The sequence below is a fragment of the Mus caroli genome, chromosome X (genome assembly GCF_900094665.2).
Source record: "Mus caroli chromosome X, CAROLI_EIJ_v1.1, whole genome shotgun sequence".
NCBI lineage: Eukaryota > Metazoa > Chordata > Mammalia > Rodentia > Muridae > Mus > Mus caroli.
Genome location: NC_034589.1, coordinates 63510239 through 63531138, shown reverse-complemented (window position 1 = coordinate 63531138; position 20900 = coordinate 63510239). Strand labels below are relative to the sequence as shown.

The 20900-nt window shown below is 35.6% G+C and overlaps 1 protein-coding gene across 8 annotated transcripts in view; it reads right to left on the bottom strand.

Moving 5' to 3' along the window:
• Window positions 1-4858: 4858 nt before the first annotated feature.
• Window positions 4859-20900, bottom strand: part of Fmr1 (fragile X mental retardation 1) — a 37584-nt gene continuing 21542 nt past the window's right edge. The window contains exons 10-17 of one of the 8 annotated variants that reach the window (XM_021153170.1): window positions 18915-19024; window positions 17531-17662; window positions 16984-17046; window positions 14744-14830; window positions 12061-12256; window positions 10427-10609; window positions 9535-9617; window positions 4859-7255 (exon numbers count right to left, since the gene is read on the bottom strand). In XM_021153170.1, the coding sequence (XP_021008829.1) occupies window positions 7145-7255; window positions 9535-9617; window positions 10427-10609; window positions 12061-12256; window positions 14744-14830; window positions 16984-17046; window positions 17531-17662; window positions 18915-19024 (965 nt within the window). In that variant the 3' untranslated portion in view covers window positions 4859-7144. The remainder of the gene's footprint in view (window positions 7256-9534; window positions 9618-10426; window positions 10610-12060; window positions 12257-14743; window positions 14831-16983; window positions 17047-17530; window positions 17663-18914; window positions 19025-20900) is intronic. The other 7 variants (XM_021153173.1, XM_021153171.2, XM_029473225.1 and 4 more) reach the window with 7 other exon arrangements.

Sequence of the window (20900 nt, the reverse complement as noted above, 5' to 3'; positions counted from 1 at the left end):
GTAGACACCATCTACATTTGGACATAGGATCAAGTTAGGTCGGACCTGAAAGTCTCCTGAGGACTAGCTTTCTTTTTTCTAAATGTATTTTATAATATTTTTATTAGGTATTTTCCTCATTTACATTTCCATTGCTATCCCAAAAGTCCCCCATACCCTCCCCCCGCCCTGCTCCTCTACCCACCCACTCCCACTTTTTGGCCCTGGCGTTCCCCTGTACTGGGGCATATAAAGTTTGCAAGTCCAATGGGCCTCTCTTTCCAGTGATGGCCGACTAGGCCATCTTTTGATACATATGCACCTAGAGTCAAGAGCTCCGGGGTACTGGTTAGTTCATATTGTTGTTCCACCTATAGGGTTGCAGACCCCTTCAGCTCCTTGGGTACTTTCTCTAGCTCCTCCATTGGGGGCCCTGGGAGGATACTTTACAAGCTTCCAAGGGAGGGACACAACCAATAGTGTCACCCTGCTGTGATGCCTACAAACCATACCAATGACCTGTAAGGTGGGATATCCTTAAATGTGAAATAGTGGCACTCTTATTTGGCCAGTAACCAAGAACAGTCTTGGTTACTTATAGCCCACTCAACAGGAGGGGTGTAGATCTGAATCTCCTAAGCACCCAATTAAAAAAGTTGCACTCACATTTGCTCCTTCATCACAAGTCAGCAGCCTAGCTAATCAGTCAGGCCAAAGTGAATCATGCACTAAAGCAGCGATTTTCAACCTTCCTAGTCCTGTGACCCTTTATGTAATATCATTCCCTGTGTGGTGGTGACTCCCAACCATCAAATTATTTTCATTGCTACTTCTGCTACTGAATGATGTCTCAGTTCCTAAGAGCACTGGAAATAATGTTTTCTGATGGTTGTGACCCACAGGTTGAGGACTGCTGCATTAAAACCATAAGCTTCACCTTACTTCATGGGTGTAAAGCTCTTCATCACATAATGAGATCAAACCTCAAGAGTGCAGTGTCCAAGTCTAGAAACCCAATCAATGCCCTGTTAAGTTTATTGCAGCCCCAGAAGCCATGACTTATCTTCCTTCAATGACCTGTGGGTGGTACACACTGCCCAAGTGTCAATGCAAATTTAGGTTTCATTAGCTGTTTCAGTGGCAGTAGGGGCTGAAAGTTGGATCTTTTCCCCCTGCAATTATTTCTTTTTCTTAGGATTTACAAGGGCTGGCAGCCTTGTAAAGGAGTGACAAAGGGTTACATTATTTCAACCTGCCTCCTGTGGTAACCTTTCCAAAGCCTCTCTGCATTGTAATAAGTCATAAACATATTCACTGAGTTTTGTTTTGTTTTTTTGAGACAGGGTTTCTCTGTGTAGCTCTGGCTGTCCTGGAACTCACTCTGTAGACCAGGCTGGCCTCGAACTCAGAAATCCACCTGCCTCTGCCTCCCAAGTGCTGGGATTAAAGGCGTGCGCCACCACACCCGGCTTTCACTGAGATTTTTATCTCATATTTATTTGTGATGGTTTTATATACTCTAGACTGACCTCAAACTTACCCTCCTGCCTCCACTTCCTGAGAGCAGGCTTCTAGTTATATGCCATACCCAGTTCATGCAGTATTGGGATTGAGAACTCAGGCTATCCTGAAGTGCTAGGTAAGCAATCCACTGAGTGCCTCTCTGTTCCCTCATTTTCATGTATTGCCACTAGTTCTATGAGGGGTGCTCATTTCTGCAAGGTATGGTTCTGTTTGATCCCTTCTATAGTTTCCAAAGGGCAAGTAATACATAGTTTGTACCAGTTAGGCATCTTCTGAGAATTAGTGGGTTAAAGCAAACCACATAGCATATACAAGAAATGAAGGTTTAATGAGGACAACTTACTGGCAAAGGGTTAGAAGGAAGAAGCACATGGATTCATTCATTCCATTCTTCCATGTTAACATGAAGGCATATCTGACTACATTTGTACTCCAAAAGTGCTTCTTTATGACTATCTGTCCACAGCACAAGGCCCTATGGCAGCCTTGCAATATAGAGATTCAAATTGGGGCTTACATGCCAATCAGCCTGATTCTAGATGACAGCTTTCAGCAGAGTTGTCTGCGAACACCAGCTGCTAGCAACTGTAACCTTGGTTGTCAAGGGGTTTGCACCGCAGTGCACTTCAGTCTTTTAGTTAGACTGGCCTAGTATTTGGGCAAAGTCCTGTGGCAGTCAAGATTATCATTCCTTTTGGACTCCCACACTTAAGTGCAAATCTGATTGTTTACAGTTCTTCAAAGGCTTTCCTCACATTCAACTTCAATTTGGCTCTTTATATCCTCAACAGTATCTCCTCACTTTCAAATTTTAAGTACCTTAGTTATACCAAACTTGAAAGTTTCCTGAAAATACTGGGTTTTCCATGTATAGATCAATGCCATAGGCAAACCTGTTTCTCTTGTCTTTTTCACTGACTCCATGCCAGTCCTGTTTGGATTGTGGCCCTCTTATGTGGTTTTATCTGTGTCTTGGCAGTGACAATACACAGTGGATAGGAACAGTCCATTAATTCAATAACTTTCCCATCATAATTTTATCTTTAAGAAGCTTTCTCCACATAAAACGTAACTATTAATGTGGAATAAGAATGCTACCCACCTTTAATCTTAATCCATGAATTTAACAGTCTGAGAGACTGCTCCACTATCACATAGCTTATTCTAAGTTCTAGTCAAATGTGTAATGCAGTTCCCCTTTTCCCCATCTTTACCTTCAGTTGTATTGTGTGGTATCTGTGCTATACTAACTAGTTCGACAAAGATTCCTTTGAGTCCTAGCACTGTTCCTTGACACAGTATCTTTTACATGTCCTTATCTGTGGAGAAATATGACAAGAATGCCTTAGAGTTTACCAAAATAATTTTGATTTTGAACAAATGGGTTCCATTTTCCCGCTCAGCAAGTACCATATGAATTCTGTATAATATTGAATAATGATAATAAATTCTAATTCTCAGGATTCCTTGGAATGACCTGTTGATATTTAAATCTTGTTTCATTTCTCAATCTACTCCAGTAATCAAGGATCTAGTATATAGAAATTGGTTACAAAACCTTTAAACACTCAGTTCTGAAACTTAGTACATTTTATCATGTGGCAAGTGAAAACTTTAAAGGCTTTTATACTTTGCCACTAATGTAAAACTCCTTGGCATAAAGAAAAAAAAAGGAAGTATTTAACAGTCCAACAATACACACTGAGAAAAAAAAAAAAAAGATGTCTAGGACTTAAATCCTGCATCTGATTACGCTTTCTAAGTAATCAAGAATTGCGCCTGGTAAATGGTTATTTCAAAAGAACCTTTGGCTACATAGAGTACGGGCTCAAGAAATCTAGTACTATTATTTTGATAAATGAACATAGTATTAAACGGCCTCTTAAAGTATGTTCTACATTCAACCCTCATCAGTCATCAGAGGATTCCTTTTGTAGTAGATAGTAGATAGGGGTCAATACAGACTTAAAACTGGCCAAACTGCAAAGAGTGAAGACTGAAAAGTACACAGCCCTAATTGGGAGACTGGTATCACACATCTCCCGCAAGACAGAAGACTGTAAGAGCCAGAGGTAGGGAAGGACTTTTTATGGAGTGTTTTCTGGACATGACAGGGCTGTTACAGAAGTGAACTCACATTGACTGATTATATGCACAGGACTGGCCTCAGTATCAAACTAGCCAAAATTCTAGCATTGCTGGAAGTTTAACCCATATCTGACAAACTTTGCAGTTGATGGCTACTGGAGAAGGACAAGTAAATTGTCTTCAGGGGACCCAGTCCCTGACAGGCTACCCATGCTCCAGAAGATGACCCTATTCCAATGAACATACTGGTAATAGTAAATGGATTCATTCAGTGGGTTTATAAAACACATGGCCTTTGGAGGGAAAAGTGGTAGGGAGACAGGAAAGTAGGAGGGAAGGGAATCTGGGATGATTATATTCATGCAAAAATTCAAACAATAAATTATTAGTTTTGTTGTTGTTTTGAATTCAGAGGGTAAGGAATATCCAACAAGTCTGAGGACTTGAGTTTGATTCCCTGGACACCACAGAAAGAAGAATCAATTTCAAAAATGATCCTCTGACTTCTACATGCATACTCTGGCACACACACACACAATGAAATAAAAATGTGTAAAAAATAGCCTTTTTAAACTACAAAGGCCTGCTTACTCTCCCTGCGATCCAAATGGCAGGGTGTCCTGATATGTGTACAAACATGAGTGAATGCATAATTTAGTTTACCAGAATCCTATGTCTAAACATGTGATCATGGTTTTCCCTATTCCTCCTAGGCCTTTCTCACCTCTTGTTCATCCATCCAAATTGACCTCCCACACCCGCCTGTTTTTAGAAAGCACACAAACTTTTGCTTTTGTTTTTTAAAAGCACATAGAAACCAGGATCACACCTATATTAAATCCCAACATTCAGGAGGTAAGGCAAAAAGAAAAAAAGGAAAAAAAAAAAAAAGGACTGTCATGAGTTTGAGGTAAGACCACTCTATATAATGAATCTCAAGCCAGCTTAGTAAACAGACCTGGAGGGATGGCTCAGCAGCTAAGAGCACACTACTCTTCTATTAAGACCTGGGTTCAGTTTCTAGCACCTACATGGTGGCTCACAGCAACCTGTATCTCTAGTTTCAGGGGATCTGACTCCCTCTTCTGATATGTTATATACATGTACACATGCACGCAGGCATGCATGCACACACGCACCAAAACAAAAAGAAACATGCAAAATGATCATTTCCTTTGAGTGACAAATATCTCCTCCAACCCCAACATATTATCTTTGTCATTTGTGTCGAAATTTAAAACCAGAGCAAACATCTGTCAGACTAGTATTTTGCTTTTTCATAAGTGCAACTTTTTAATAAAAATTTACATCTAGATAAGATAAACAATCTTCAGATTTTTGAAACTTTAATAAGATTTTAAAAACATGACTTTAAACTGAAAAACATACACATTTTGCACACAAATATTGTAATATGAATCAACTCCAACTCCATTTGAAAAGATGTGAATCAAATTACAGTTTTAGAAGTTAGTAATTCACATTTAAGCAAGTTAGCGCCTTGCTGAATTCAGCCTTTGTAAAAAAAAAAAGAGACTTAGTGCATATTTTAACGGTACATTGTGACTGTGTACCAATCATTGATATTTCACCTTATTGAACAAGATTACGTTCTTGAAAGTTGGTAAATAACGGCTAACCTCCTTTGACATGTGAAATTTCCAATGGTAACAGTTACATTTTGTAACAGAACACTTTCTATAGATTTCTTTCCTATCTTAAAATTTTAAAAGCAATCATTGTAAGGATTGCATCAACATCAATTTAGCAGAGGAAGATCAAACTTTATTGAAACTGTTTGCATACAAAATATATTGCACTATAACCAAACAAATGTCAACATAAAATCCAATCTGTTGTCGCTAATATGTACAGAGAATATTGCCCAAGAGCAGTTACATTACAAGGTCATTCTACCTTGGTTAATTATCTACAGTATTTTAAACTGAACAGCTTACAGATGATGTGTGCAAGGTACCAATTTCTGTTTTCAAATACTATACATTCCCAGAATAAATAACTAGAAATCAACATTACTGTTTGGCAATACTTTTTAAAAGACATTTTAATATTTGTGAAATCATGTGCAGTTTGTTGCCATTTTATATGCTTATTTGTATGCAAGGAAAACTAAATGAAAAATGAAAATTCAAAGAAACAAATTCACAAAGTACATCAGAGGCAGAACTTCGGTTTGTACGGCTCTGTACAGATTCAGTGGTACCCCTACTCAGAGTTATTTTTTAAGAAAAATATAACATCTCAGAGTGAAGGTCCTTCACATATTTTTCTTCAGTGAATTTCAGTCATTTAAAAAAAGAGAGAAAAAAAACCCCACAAAAAATAAGACTCAACACATCAAAAAAGAAAAAAAAAGAATTATTTGTTAACCAATTGTAGGTCTGCTTTTCGGTTCTGCTTATACATTAGACTTTGTATTTCAAAGTTACAAAACATTTAACCTGCTTTCAATGTTTCTCAGACAAAGTACCTATATACTTTTGAGGGTTATTATGTATTTATGAAGATGACCTTCATATCTCCCCAAAATAAGCTTTAATGTAAAATATGAATGAAAAAACTTGACAAAATTTGGGGAGGACAAAAGAAAATGGTTCGAAGTTGAAATTCGTCATCAGGCCAAAGAGCAGGCATATCCTACTAACTTTCGACCAGGAAGATTTGCAAGTAGCTGAAAACATCTTTAGCCTCTCCCAAATGAAAAGATAGTTATTTCTTCTCCTGTCTATACAGAAAAATTACACATCCCTTCCAATAACACTATTTGTCATACTTCAGTGCAACAAAACAAAAACAAAAAACAAGTCCTATTTTTTATACTGCCTAAGCTGATGTTTATGTAAGGAAAAAAATATGGAAAGCATGCATTCTTCTATAAAGTACTAATGTTTGACAGGGTTTGCTACATCTTTAACATTTAGTGTTTCCAACTTATCTTCCCTGAACTCTGCATCCAAATATAATATTCCTACCTGCCAAGATATAAAAAAGGCACAGATCATACAACTTTTTTTGCTAATGAAAATAACAAATGTCACATCACACACATTTCAAGGTCCACTAAAATACTGGAAAAGTGGACCAAAACATAAACTGACACAGGACATGAAATGGCACAGCATTTCATGAAGACTTTAAATGAGACTGAAGACAGAGATCTAGTATGATTATCACAAATGTGATTTACTCAAAGACTGAAACGTACTGCTGAGTTATATAGCCCAATTCAGGAAAATGGTCGTAGTTAATAAAGATCACTGCTTAGTATTTTTAAAAAATAAAAGTAAAATCCTGCCCTGAAGTGTTAAGTGTACTTAAAAGTTATGCATCAAATTTCAAGATCTTTTTGTGCAAATCTGGAAGATTGTTGATTATGGCCAATATCAAAAAAATTCTTTGCAGAATTTGTGTTCACTTCATGCCCTGTGCCATCTTGCCTACTATTTGTCTTTGGCCTAACAAAGTTTTCTAAAATGGAGTAAGAATTACGGAAATGGTAGAGGAAATATAACTTCGGAATTATGTAGCTTATTTAGGGTACTCCATTCACCAGCGGTTGCAGCCCATCTACGCTGTCTGGCTTTTCCTTCTTCTGGTTACGATCTTTACCCGTGCGCAGCCGGCTCCCTTCACTGGAGGAACTCTGTAATGGTTTAGTATGGACACTCTTTTCATTATTGCAGTTAACTCTGATCTAAAACAAGTTATAGTTGTTATATATACATACACACTAGATCCTATATAAATGGCCTCACAAGAAATATTAAGCCTGTAATACATACGCCACATGTTAATGGGGGAAAGCAGAGGCAGATGGATCTCTGAGTTCTAGGCTACCCAGTGCTACATAAGTGGAATCTTGTCTCAAAAAAATAGAAGGAGAATGCAGATGAAAATAGAACTGTAAGAAATTAAAGCATGGTAGGCTCTTTCTTTATTGGTTTAGGTTTTTAAAACAATATTATTTAGCTGGAAAACAGTAGCCATCTCACTGTGTACAATCTATAAGAAAAAAATCTCACTTTGTATTCTTCACCTTTATATTCTAAGCAAAAATCAGTGAGGTCATTCAAATTAAGTTACTATTATTGGCTAATAGAAAATATATAAGGTATAGGCAAAGTGTACAGCAGATCATATGGATACACATGCACACACACAAAGCACACCTCACAACAACATATTTCAAAAGGAATGGCTTATTTAGCAATACCTATAAAATCCAAGAGAGAAAAAAAAAAAACATGTCTTCCTATGATAGCTTCACCTGAATGAAAAGTCAACTAACCCATTCATGAGCTAATCTTTAATTCCCATCTTTACACATATATTATAGTATCAGTAAGTTTTTCTGTACCAAAAGTTCCACCCCATCCTTTAGAAACCTCTTTTACAACTCCTTCAAAGTCTAAATAGTGGGGGCTGGGGAGATGGCTAGGCAGTTCAGAACCCCTGTTCTTCCAGAGGATCTGGGTTCAGTTCCCATGTGCCCACATGGTGGCTCACAATCACCTGTAACTCCAGTTTCAAAGGATGTACCTACATACTCATACACATAAATACATACATGGAAAAAAATACAGAAAAAAAAAACACTGAAATTCCAAATAATGTTCTAGCATACACTTTTGATTTTAGTTTGTATCAGTCTAGGAACTTGTACTTCAGTAAGAAGAGTCAGATGGCTCTCTAACTTGAATCTTGAAAAACAGAATCGCGAGGAGAAATCTGGAAACAATGATTTATAGAACTAAGATCCAAGGAAGGTATGAAGATTAATGTATAACATTCTAAGGGGTATAAACTATTTTAAGTGTCAATGGCAAACAATATTAGCCTTTTCTGTCTGGTTCTTCAGAATGGACCATGCCATGAAGTTAAGACTCCCTTAGAGTTGATTTGGATTCAGAAGATTCTACTGCACCATTTTGAGTTAAAATTAGCTAATCATGTGTATTGGTTTATAGGCAGAAAGGAACTCTTTTTTTGTTTTTTTTTTTTTGGTTTTTCGAGACAGGGTTTCTCTGTATAGCCCTGGCTGTCCTGGAACTCACTTTGTAGACCAGGCTGGCCTCGAACTCAGAAATCCGCCTGCCTCTGCCTCCCAAGTGCTGGGATAAAAGGTGTGCGCCACCACTGCCCGGCAGAAAGGAACTCTTATTACTTGCTTAAAAAATTTAGAGTTATCATTACAGATAAAGTGAAAGAGATCAGATACCAAAGTTTGAATGATTATCAGTCTATCATATGCTAGCTAAGTAACTGTGGGCACTGAACTGCAGCTTCTACTTAATCACCTAAAAATTGGATAATAAAACTTCTTGCTTCAGTGGATTATTGTAAGATTAAGTGAGATAAAATACACATGAAGCACTTAGTAAAGGTGCTCGGATGTGTTCAGGGAGTAAAGCTGAAATTACTTAACAACTGTTTAAGCACTGACAATAGCTCACTTGAGAATGGATCCTCAGACTAGACTGTGCACATAAATAAACAGCTGACCCACAGGGCATGCAAAGCTAGACACCAGAAGCCCTATCTTATCAAGATTACAAGACAGATAAGGATAACAGGTTATCTCTGCAGTTAAAGGGAGAGGGTACCTGACTTGGGCCACTTAGTACATTTCATTCAGAATATTTTGTTTGAGAAGGTTCGAGAACCACCATTGAGTCTGAGAATTACAATGTGGCTGCCAAAGTGTTCACAAATACTTAAAACCATATATTCACTGGAAAAATCCTCATACTTGTACATTTGTCACAGAGGTCTAAGACTCTACAACTGTAATGCTGAAGAAAAATATTTCATATAGTATGAATGTATCATCTTTGAACATGCTGAAAAATAAAGCAGTTACCTCTCTACTCTCAAATGGCCATATTCAAACTACTTAGATGGAAAGAATCAGCTAGGTTTTACCTGCAGGGATCCATCAGCTGTTCTTCCTTTAGCCTCTCTTGGATTACGTGGACGATTATCTGTTCGGGAATGATCGTCGTTTCCTGTATATTTTAAAAATGTTTAACAGTTAGTAACTCTTAAAACATTTGCTCAAAATTCTCTATTTTCAGATTCCCCTTTCAGACCAACAATAGAAGCTAAAATGTAATGAAGAGCCTACCAATTCCAATTATACAAAGTAAATAATCTATTCTGGTAACAAGAAACAAAATATTCTGAAGGTTGATTCAACAGGTCAATCTGGATTAACAACCAGATGCTGGTAAGGAACTACGAAGAATATAAATTAGTTATCACTATTTAGTCATAGTTTCCAAAAATCACAAGGAAGGCTGTGTAATATTCTGTCAAACAAATGAAAAAGTAATCATTTGCTATGATGATGATAAGCCCAAAACAGAGTATATCACCAAGATTCTTTACTTAGCCTCAAACCGCTAACAGTTTACTTTTAATCTTTCTTTCTCTCTTTAAAAACACTTATAGCTGGGCGGTGGTGGTGCATGCCTTTAATCCCAGCACTTGGAGGCAGAGACAGGCGGATTTCTGGGTTCAAGGCCAGCCTGGTGTACAAAGTGAGTTCCAGGACAGCCAAGGCTACACAGAGAAACCCTGTCTCAAAAAAAACAAAAAAACCCACAAAAACAAACAAACAAGCAAACAAAAAAAAAACCCCACTTATATATCTGTGAAGAGGCATATATACCATAGTTCATGTATAGGCTAGGAGATAAGTAGCAGGAGTCACTTCACTCCTTTTACCATGTGGGTCCTGGGGATTGAACTAGGGTTAAGACTGGCAGTTAGTACCTTTATCCACTGGCCCTTAACCTTTTCTTCTCAGCTATACCTTTGAAGCCTCCTCCTCTTCCTCTTCCTCCTTGTCCTCTTCCTCCTCCTCCACGCCGCCGTCCGTCTCCTCTGCGCAGGAAGCTCTCCCTCTCTTCCTCTGTTGGAGCTAATGACCAATCACTGAGTTCGTCTCTGTGGTCAGATTCTGTTTCAGAAGCATTTGATGCTTCAGAATTAGTTCCTATCGAGAGTTAAAAGTTATATACCATTGTCTGACTTTAAAAAAAAGGTTAACAGAAGCTTCCAGAGATGAAGTTTCAGGGGTGATTCAATATTCTTCCCAATTTAGAAGCCTACCAAAGAATATACTTATCTGTGTTTTAAATTCAAAGTAAAAGGCTTGCCATATTTGAAGTAATTTTTATACATCTTTTTAAAAGGTGTTTTGTTAGCTGTCTAAGTTCAGATCTGAATGTGCCATATTTTTAAATAGCTGTGATCAATAGAGGAAAAATTGTCTGTAACAATGTAATACTTTGATAATCAAAACTTCTATAATGAGAGCTTTTAGTAGACACAGGGACAGAAGGATGTACACTTTGGCCAACTCTAAAAGCAGCCAATAAAGGCCACCATGATTGTTGTGTCTCAGGGGAGGGACTATTGTGGGATTATCTCCAATGAAAGGGGATATGCATTCCTGATGCACACCCCACAATCTCCCTCCCACTCCCAGTGGGAATGACTAAACAAAAGATCACTATAAAACAACTGTTTACATCTGAGGGGGTTAATGATATAGGGGATGGGAGTGGGGGGGGGAAGAGCTCCACAGTGAGATGGAAATTCATTGGTCAAAAGAACAAACTGATAGGAGGAGGGTTAAGGGTTAGGTTCAAGGTTGGCCTTATGAGTAGGTGTCTTTCCCCACTCTGGAATATCACCTCTACTACCTCTCTCTCTTCCTCTGTTGGAGCTAATGAGCAATTATAGCTTCACCATTATAGCGTCACTCCTGTGGATCTTGAAGGCTTTTCCATCTTAAAGAGTTCCCTTTTGAAATGCAAATATTTGTGAGATGGATTACACCTTATACCATCATTAGCAAGTTATATAGATACATAGTCGAGCAAGAAAGACAGTAGGAACTTGTAGCTGGGCACTGGTGTCACTGAAAGTTACTGGGAGAAAAGAAAGAAGAAGCAAGGATAGAAGAGCTGGGAAGGCAAAGAGTCACTTCGCCTACTTCTTGACTGTGCCTATGGCTGACTTTGGCCATGCCACTCAAAATCATCTTATGAGCCATAGGATGCAGACCCCTGATTTACACAGTCCATCCAGCAAGTATGACCAGCACATGCCTGACAAAAAATGAGCCACAGTACACAAATGAAAAAAGTTTTGGCTATACAGTAATAAAATCAGGAGAGGTCTTAGGTCATCAACACACAAGGGCTTAAGCAGATTTATCCCCAATTAGAATATGGACAGAACTCACAACTGCCCTGTGAACTATGTGTGTCATTAACGGGCTTTTATTCTACATGTTTCTTGAAACACAATTTGACCCACTGTGAGTTGGAAAACATGTAGTGAGAAATTGTTATAATGGAGTTCTAATGAATATTAGAGATTAGCAGCTATTAAGTCTAGGAACAGATAAAGTTACTGAGGAAAATGCTTAGTTTGTACCTGAAGTATATCCAGGACCGCGTCTGCCGTGCCCCCTATTTCTGTAAGGTCTACTACCTCGACCCATTCCTTGACCATCATCAGTCACATAGCCTTTTTCCTTATCTGTACGATTTGGTGGTGGTCTAGAACTAGCTCCAATTTGTCGCAACTGCTCATCAATTTGTAATCTCTCCAAACGCAACTGGTCTACTTCCTATTTAAAATATACAAGATAACAGTAAAAATAATTTGACATTTTACTTAGTATTACCTTTCTCCTTTTCATCAGATAAAAAAGTATACTGGAAATAGTTCGACTTCAGTTCTAAATTTATAGTAAACACTGTTAACCCAGAATTATTAGGAAATTGAATGGTCTCCTTAAAAAGAAAGATTACTATTGATACACTTACTGATGTCAAGACTTAGAAATATAACAAAAACACTCAGTTTTAAAGTTATATTGAATAAATTTGAGTGATTTGGCACTGCTATTCAATTAGTCTATGGATAAGGCAGAGATACATTAGTTTGGGGACTTTTTGAAATAAGATTGACTAAAACAATACTAAAAAGTATAAAAATACAGATAAATGACAGACATTTAAGATTTAATCAACTAACCTTTAAAAATCACACATAAATGAGCTCAATGAAATTATTTTGTCAGTTAATATTCTAATCTACTAAGTATTGTACTTGGGGTATATTTTTAAAAGAGCATGTAGTATTTTTAGATATAATTATATAATTACGGATCACTTATTTTCAATGAACTAAACATGCTAATATTCCTTTATATGAAGGGGAGGAAATCCCTAGGTCTCACATCAAAACACCTAGTTCTCACATCATGTCTTGAAAAACTTTTAAAATGCTAAAACTCTGCTTAAACAAGTATTACAAACAATATACATTGGGTTGAACAAAATATATCAACTCCAGAATCCAGTGATAGACCCTTATACATAGCATGTACAAAAACATGGGATCTGTCAAATCCAGATGAAACTTTCACTTTAACCCTTGCCTTTCTAGCATATCCATGAGCATCTCACTTATTAGCTACAGGGCATAAGATCAGTAACTACAGTAAATATTCAGTGTGTCAATCACGAAGAGGTCTTTGAAACAAAGTTGTCAAAATTTTGGTTCTGACATAGGGGGGTGAAAAACGGTCAGACTGAGAATCCACAGAGAACTTGCTCTCTAAACCAGAATCTGTGATAAACTGGGTAGGAAAAAGGAAAGACTAGTGGCTTCCTGCAAAGGTATATTTCTAGCTAATGGAATGTGTTACCTAGAAATTGCATAAGAGAATGGTATTCCAGTTATTGCACTTAGGTATTGTACTTAGTTTTGGTGAGATGCTAGACCCAACCAAAAGATGATTTGGTGATGATAAGAATGGCAACAAAACAGCTGCCAGTAACAGACAAAATATTCAATAGAGAAAAATAAAATATCTAAGAAAAAGCATTAATTGAAAGAACAAGGGACATGATATAATGCAGCTCTGTCTATCTAGGTCACAATAATTATTTTTAGTGAAGATTATAAAGGAAAACATACAACAGATTGCACATAAAACACTGTCCAACAAAAAATAAATAAGCAAATCAAAGTGGCATCCTACCCATGCAAACCTTGCTGGATGAAACCTTCCCACTTTTATTTATTAACTAACCACCATTAAGAATGAACGAAATGACCAGGTACTGCACCATTTTTTCCCTTTCACTCTTACTTACTAGAAGACTGATTCACATTTTATTCTTTAAGTCAGCAAACACATTCTTAAGTTAGTATCATAAATAAAATAGAACTTAGATTATTTTGTAGACTTTTTAAAAAGACTTATAGAATAATTCTGGTATATATTTTAACAAATAAGACATTATAACACTAAAAACAATTAAGATTTCATTTCATTAAATTTTATATTTGGGCCAAAGGGAAATTGAAAAAGTACACATAGCTACTTCACAGATGTATTGCCAATCCCATGCTCTTTTTACTAATATAATAGCCTCTGGGTTCCTACTTCCCAGCTTGCAAGCTAAGGAAGCATAACAGTAAAATCAGTAAGATGAGCATATACAAGAAAGCACAAGTAGTTTATATTTTGATTAACACAATATAGAGAAAGGTATGAAGAGTAAATATTGAAAAAGCACTTCACAAAATGCTAGAATTTCCTTGATAAATAACGTAGGAGGGACAACAAAGGCAAGTACACACAAAATTTAGATCAGAAAACATCCATAAAAGCTAGAAGGTTCAAATATATATATATATATGCATATATATACACATATATATGTATATATAACATCATTACCTAAATTGAATCTAAGGGTTTAGCAGAATAACACTATATATATATGTATATATATATATATATATATATATATATATATATATAAAATATACATACACACTCATATATATACATGTACATATATATGTATATATATGAATGTATTGAGACCTGGGATATTAGCCGTAAGATTTACAATGAAAAATTAACTTAAGTTTTTGGAAGAAATAAACTTAAACAATGTATTTTATTTATTATTTTTACAAGGTCATATACTGTTATGCACAGCTTAGAAGGATCCTAGTTTTGGAAGGATTTACTATACAGTTTTTAATAATTCAGCACAAGAAGATTAGAAGTTAAAAGTCATCCTGTCCTCACCTTTAAATAGTTCAGGTGATAATCCAAAAGAACAGTGGCATTAGCGATGCTGTCTTTTGTTCCCACAAAAACAAATGGTACCATACCCTGAAAAAGAAATTGTAACAGTGAACCTAAAGAACTAGTGATGGTTCATCTGAAAACAAAAACAAAAACACCTAATGACTAAATCCCTAGCACAAGGTTTGGCGAACAATAAACACACAAACATCTATTTAAAATATAAATCAATATGTAAAACCAAGGGCAGATCAATATAGTGATTTCTTAGACATCACACTGTTTTAAAGACTACCATTTAATGTTGACAAAATAACAAACATTTAACTAAGAATTATACAATCTTTACTGTGGTAAGCAAGATGAATAGTTATGCTTTAATTCACTCACTGTAAGTTCTACCTAAATCAAATTCAATTTAAAATCACATACCAAGGATACAAATTTTAAAAAACCTCAATTTTGCCAACAAAATCAACAAAATCCAAATCATGAACAAAAATGAGAATTTAAATTAAAATACACTGACTAGTTTGTAGAAGAACAAAAACCAAGGCAAAATTATAAGCATAATATTTAATAAGTCCATAAAATTTCAAAAATATAGTATAATCTTACAAAGTTCAATCATAATAAATACTTTGATGTTCTATATATACCACTTTAATATAGGGATTGTTTTAAAGATATAATCTAAATATTTATATTTCTCATCAGCATAAGAGAAGAAAAAAAAAACCCAAACCATTCCATATAATAACCAGTAGGAAAGTCTAGCTTAAAGAGGGGATAAATAAGACACATTCTAAGCTGAGAAAAGTTCAATCATTTTGCTACTGAAGAAATACATGGTTATTGGTACTCACACACTAATACTGTAATACTAATAAGTAATAAGTATTACAGTTACAAGTGTTTGGCAAAAATGCAGGAGGCCAAGAATCTGTCCCTTGAGCAAAGTGTCACTCTTTCCTAAAGAACATTTCTTAGAACATGTAGATATTGTTGGGATGCTTTCCCTGTTTATATTCAGTATACAGTAGGTTCAAGAAAGGAAGGGAAGGACACAGGATTTTCTATATCCTTGTATAAGAATGTTACTGTTGATGAACAATAAAACTGAACCATCAGAAAATATAGCTTGTAGGCCGATTATCATATAGTAGGCAAGGCACAGCTTCCTAGTAGCAGTGACTATCTGAACTATCAGGTGATGAAAAGAACTTGTAAAGATTTTCTTTTTTGTACTACAATATAAAAAGTGCCCTCCTTCAATATTATTCCTTTTCTCAATAGCATAATCACAAAGGCATTAATTGTACTCTTTCCAAGTGCCAAATATCAAGTCATGAAATACTACATGCTTTCCAAGTAATCACCAAAATAAGCTTTTAATTTTGTGCTGTAGATTTAATTAGGTAGAATTTGAAGAACATTATTTAAACCAATTTTCTCTTATAACATGGTACAAACTGTTAGAGTACCCAAGGACAACTCAAATGTCTAATCAGAAGATCTGAATAAATTGAAAATATAGAATACCAATATTAGGACAAAGTGATTCTCTTTTCTAAGATGAGAAAAGGGATGCCCAACAGAAAGGAGTGTCCAATTTACTTGCAGTTTTAGTTCTTGGTATAAAATGGCATTTTTGCTTTTAGTCTTTTCTGAGTTATACCATCCTTATTATAAGCAATTCTCATATACCAGGCAAGGGACCCTGACATCAAGGAGCTTACAATGTGGCTGAAGAGACCAACAAGAAAACATCTAAAAACATGCTCTGGGTGAGCACACAGGAAGATGGAACAAGTGGGAAACCTGTGGTAGGTATACAAGGAAAGCTTTACACACAACAGGGTCAAAGTGATAAGGCAAATACAGGAAAAAGAACAGTCTGGGTAGAATAAACCCACACTTGGGCTTCTAGTGTACACATTAAGCAGCAGCAAAACGTATGTTCAATTTTAGAGAATTCCAAGAACTTCAGAAGGAATCAAACTTCCTATAAGACACAGTGGGAAGACTGGTAGAAAATGACACTGGACATGTAAGGGAAGAACTTACTTCTAAGTGGAATGAAAATGTTTGATATTTAGCCTAGGGCTGTGGATCCAAATACCCACAAATACTCTTCCACCAGCCCCCAACCATGAGGCTCATTTGTAGTCTTTCTTAACAAGGGGAATAAACATTAAAATATCAACTTAAAATGTATTTTTCAAGGAATAGTTTCCTACCTGCCAAGCCTTGGGTTCAGGTTTCTGGGGTCCCCCTGCTACAATTGATGAAACCACTAACACCTAAAGTAGTATAAGGAATGCAAGTGATGTGATTAACTATAATGAACGATACACAGAAGCCTGAACGCAGGACTTTCACTGCAGGACTTCTAAATGCATTTCTAAATAGGTTAGTTCAAATAGTGAAAATCAGTTTCTAAAATATGGCTTTAAGAAGTAACTAACACATCTAATAGAAGGTACACTTTGAGTTACAACACCTGCAAAATTTAAGGAGTTATAGCATGAAAAAAAAAAAAAAGTCCACCCTCAACAGAAAAAAAGTGACCCCATTAGGTTTATAGCTTAAGATTTGTCACTGTGAATAAATTGAAAAAAAATATGTATTACTTTGTTTTGTAATCTCATATGGTACCAAACCTATGTGAAAATATAGAGTAAGAGTAGCCTACAAATCTAACGAGAAAAAACAGCCCAAATACCAAATGTGGAATCTGCATCAAAGAAATTACTTTTAGTGTGGTTAGAGGTGACAAATTCTTACCCTCTGGACTTTTGTACTGTTAGGTTGAGAAAAATGGGTGTTTTCCTTTGTATCTAAATGTTTCTTTTCTTCAGAGGAGTTAGGTCCAACCCTTGAATTATTGGAAGGTAGGGAACTTGGTGGCATAATTTCCTTGATAAAAAAACATAAAACACAAAAAAGTTCCAATTTTATGAGTATTTAGTTCTATTACCATGTCAGTGATATTTTTTTGTTAAGCATAGCCACTTAATTATTTATAAAGAAATCTGATAATTCAACATATTAGGAACAATGTTTGAAGTTCACCTTTTCCCATTACAATGATGGTTAAGACTATAGATTACTATAAAGTGTTTTGACATATAAAATTACAGGGCATAAAAATTATGCAATTAAAAACCAAATCAGGGATTAGAGATGGCTTTTTGTAGAGGTTAAGAGCATGCACTGTTCTTACAGTGGAACCAAGTTTGGTTTCTAGCAGCTCACAACTGAGCTCCTCCCCCAACCCCTCCGAACACTCACACACACAAACTTTATTGAATTAAACCTTAAAAAAACCCACTAAATTGATTTAACTTCAATTAAAATAATCTTTCACAAAAGACAGCTAATTAATGTGAAAATTATAAGCTTGTGCGTGGACAGCATTTTGAGAGTACAACTGCATACATACTGTCTCTTTCCACTTTCCATACAAATACTTAAAAGGTTACACCAATAAGCATATGTAGATAGGACTGAGAATTATCAAAGCCATGTTGGGGGAAGTGATCATGTGCAGAAAAAGCACGCACAGAATGAACTTACTTACCACATTAACACTCAATCAAAAGCATTTATAAAGGTTGTCTATGCACGCTTTTTGTCATTCATTAATGGCTGAACCAGTGATATACACCTTATAATAGCAAACTCATGACTACCCATTATAAGATCACAAAATGAAGACAAATACAGGTTAAATTTACTTATCTAAAGTCCAGCATTAGAAGACATAGTCACTGGGTGGTGGTGCACACTTTTAGTTCCAGAACTTGTAAAGCAGAGGCAGGTAGATCTCTGAGTTCAAGGTCAGCCCGATCTAAGAGTGAGTTTCAGGATAGCCAGGGCTACACTGAGGAATTCTGTCTTCAAAAACCAAAAACCAAGCCAAACCAAAACAGATAGTCTAGTATCTATAGTATTAAGCATGTCCAATAGTCAGAACAATTATCAAAGTCCTGGATTTGATTCTGAATATCACAAAAAAATATTATATGCATGTAATACAGGAGCCTCTGTATTAATACGTACAAAAACAAACAAACAAACAAACAAACAAAAAAAAACAAAAAAAAACCAAGACAAACAAAACTCTTCCCTCTTAGACAAAACCAGAAAAATAAGCACTATTACATACCTCTTCTTGTGGGACACTTTTCTCATTTTCAGCCTCAATCCTCACCCTCACAACTCCTGACTTGTCCACGATCTCTTGAATCAGCTTTCCATTTTTTCCTATTACTTTGCCTAAAATAAATAATTCATGTTTGGCTTGAAGACATCACTCAAATCATACAAGCACACTCCACTATAAACTATCTTACACATTCAAATACATATACATACTGGATTATAAGATTCAAAACAGAAGCTTTTTAAAAAGATAGTTTAATTATAAATTAGTCTTGTTGATTAGGTCATTTTTAAACTCATTTGGTCAGATACTACAGCTGATTAATACTTGTGAACTGATTGGGTAATTCTGAAAATTTAAAGATAACTCAAAGAGAACCCCTTATCTCACATAAGAGCATATACTTTAAACTAACTGGTACTGTGGTATTTAGCACTCTGTAAAGCTCTACAAAAGGAATTAAGGAAAAGAAGGATAATAAATGTATTTGCTTACTTGACAATTTCAATTCTCATCTAGCTTTGATTCACATTTCCCCATATATACATAGGAACTATTTTTAGAATTATGTATGACACATTTAAAAATATGCTCTTAAGTTTCAGGAGCTTAGAAAGCTATCTAAATATCTAAAAGGAACAAAAATTCTTCAGGCCAATGTTAATAACAGAATATTAGTTCTATACATTACTCACAATGTAGAGTAGCATACATATTCATAGGTTAAGCACACTTTCAGATAACTCCAAAACTACCATGAAAAGGCTTATAGGTATTCTTTAGTAACAACTGTTGAAATTCAGAAAAATCTAGTAGTAGTTCTAAATAGCAATTGTTTGCCCCACTGTGTAAAGTTCAATTATATATATAAAACTAGGACATGGCTGCTTTCATAGCCACTACCATACATGAGTGTAAAGCAAGAATTTACAAATTAAGCACTACTAATTCCAGAAACCTACACATGAGGCAAACCAGATTCTAAGGGGACCTAAAGCACTTATACAAGCCATGAGTGAAATGCTCCTATATGCTCATTTTGCCTCCTCACCGGAGGCAAATTGGTAAAAGAGAAAAGTTGCTTCCTAGTTACTTTAAATAACAAACTAGCAAAAGGTCTTGCAGAAGGACTCATAGTTCTTATAATGAGAGCCACAGTTTTGACATGTGTGTGGCTTCCATACTCTTCCACCTTGAGCTCTTTGGTCAGTGGTAGAAAACAAAACTCATGCCACTAAACCAGGATTTCTAATCTAAAAATCTCATTATTTCTGTTCTACTCTTCTTCAAATGAAATGAAGTACGTACAAAAATCCCTACCTGGAGTATTCTCAGAGTTTTTTTTTTCTGTAAAATCCTTACATAACCATGAAAGTTGATTTTAATAAAGATGTAAATTAGCATGAAGAAAAGTAGGATTTTAGCATGTTTCTATTAAGAAATATCTTAACTAAGTACTTCATCTAAACAAACTCACTGTCAAAGTTTAGATAGAACACACAAATTTTTAGGCAAGATAAATTGGTGTACATACTGAAGAAGGCTTGTAAAAAATAGGTAATCAATCAGTAGATGAGACTCGAGAAAACTCAAGTAATAGTGATTAAGACATCACCCTGAACTCCTGCCCAGCAAACCTAACAAAAACTGATTTCTGAAGAAGCCCAGTATTCCTAGTGTTGCAGCATTCCTCATCAAACCAGAATTCTCTTGTTTTACTAAGTATAAACTTAAAGAAAACTCAATTCTGCAATAGGTTTTTTTGGTGCAAACTAACTTTAAACATCCTCTACACTTAACGCAAGACTATAGGTATAATCTCTTTCTTCTTTGGTAATCTAATTGAATCTAGTTTACTTGTATATTGCAGTTACTTACAAATTCCAACAGAACAATTTACTATAAATTTGCTGTAATGAAATGAAGAAGTTATGAATAAACAAAAGAGAACATGGAGTTTCCTTCTGTACCCAGAACTGTGCTAAGTAC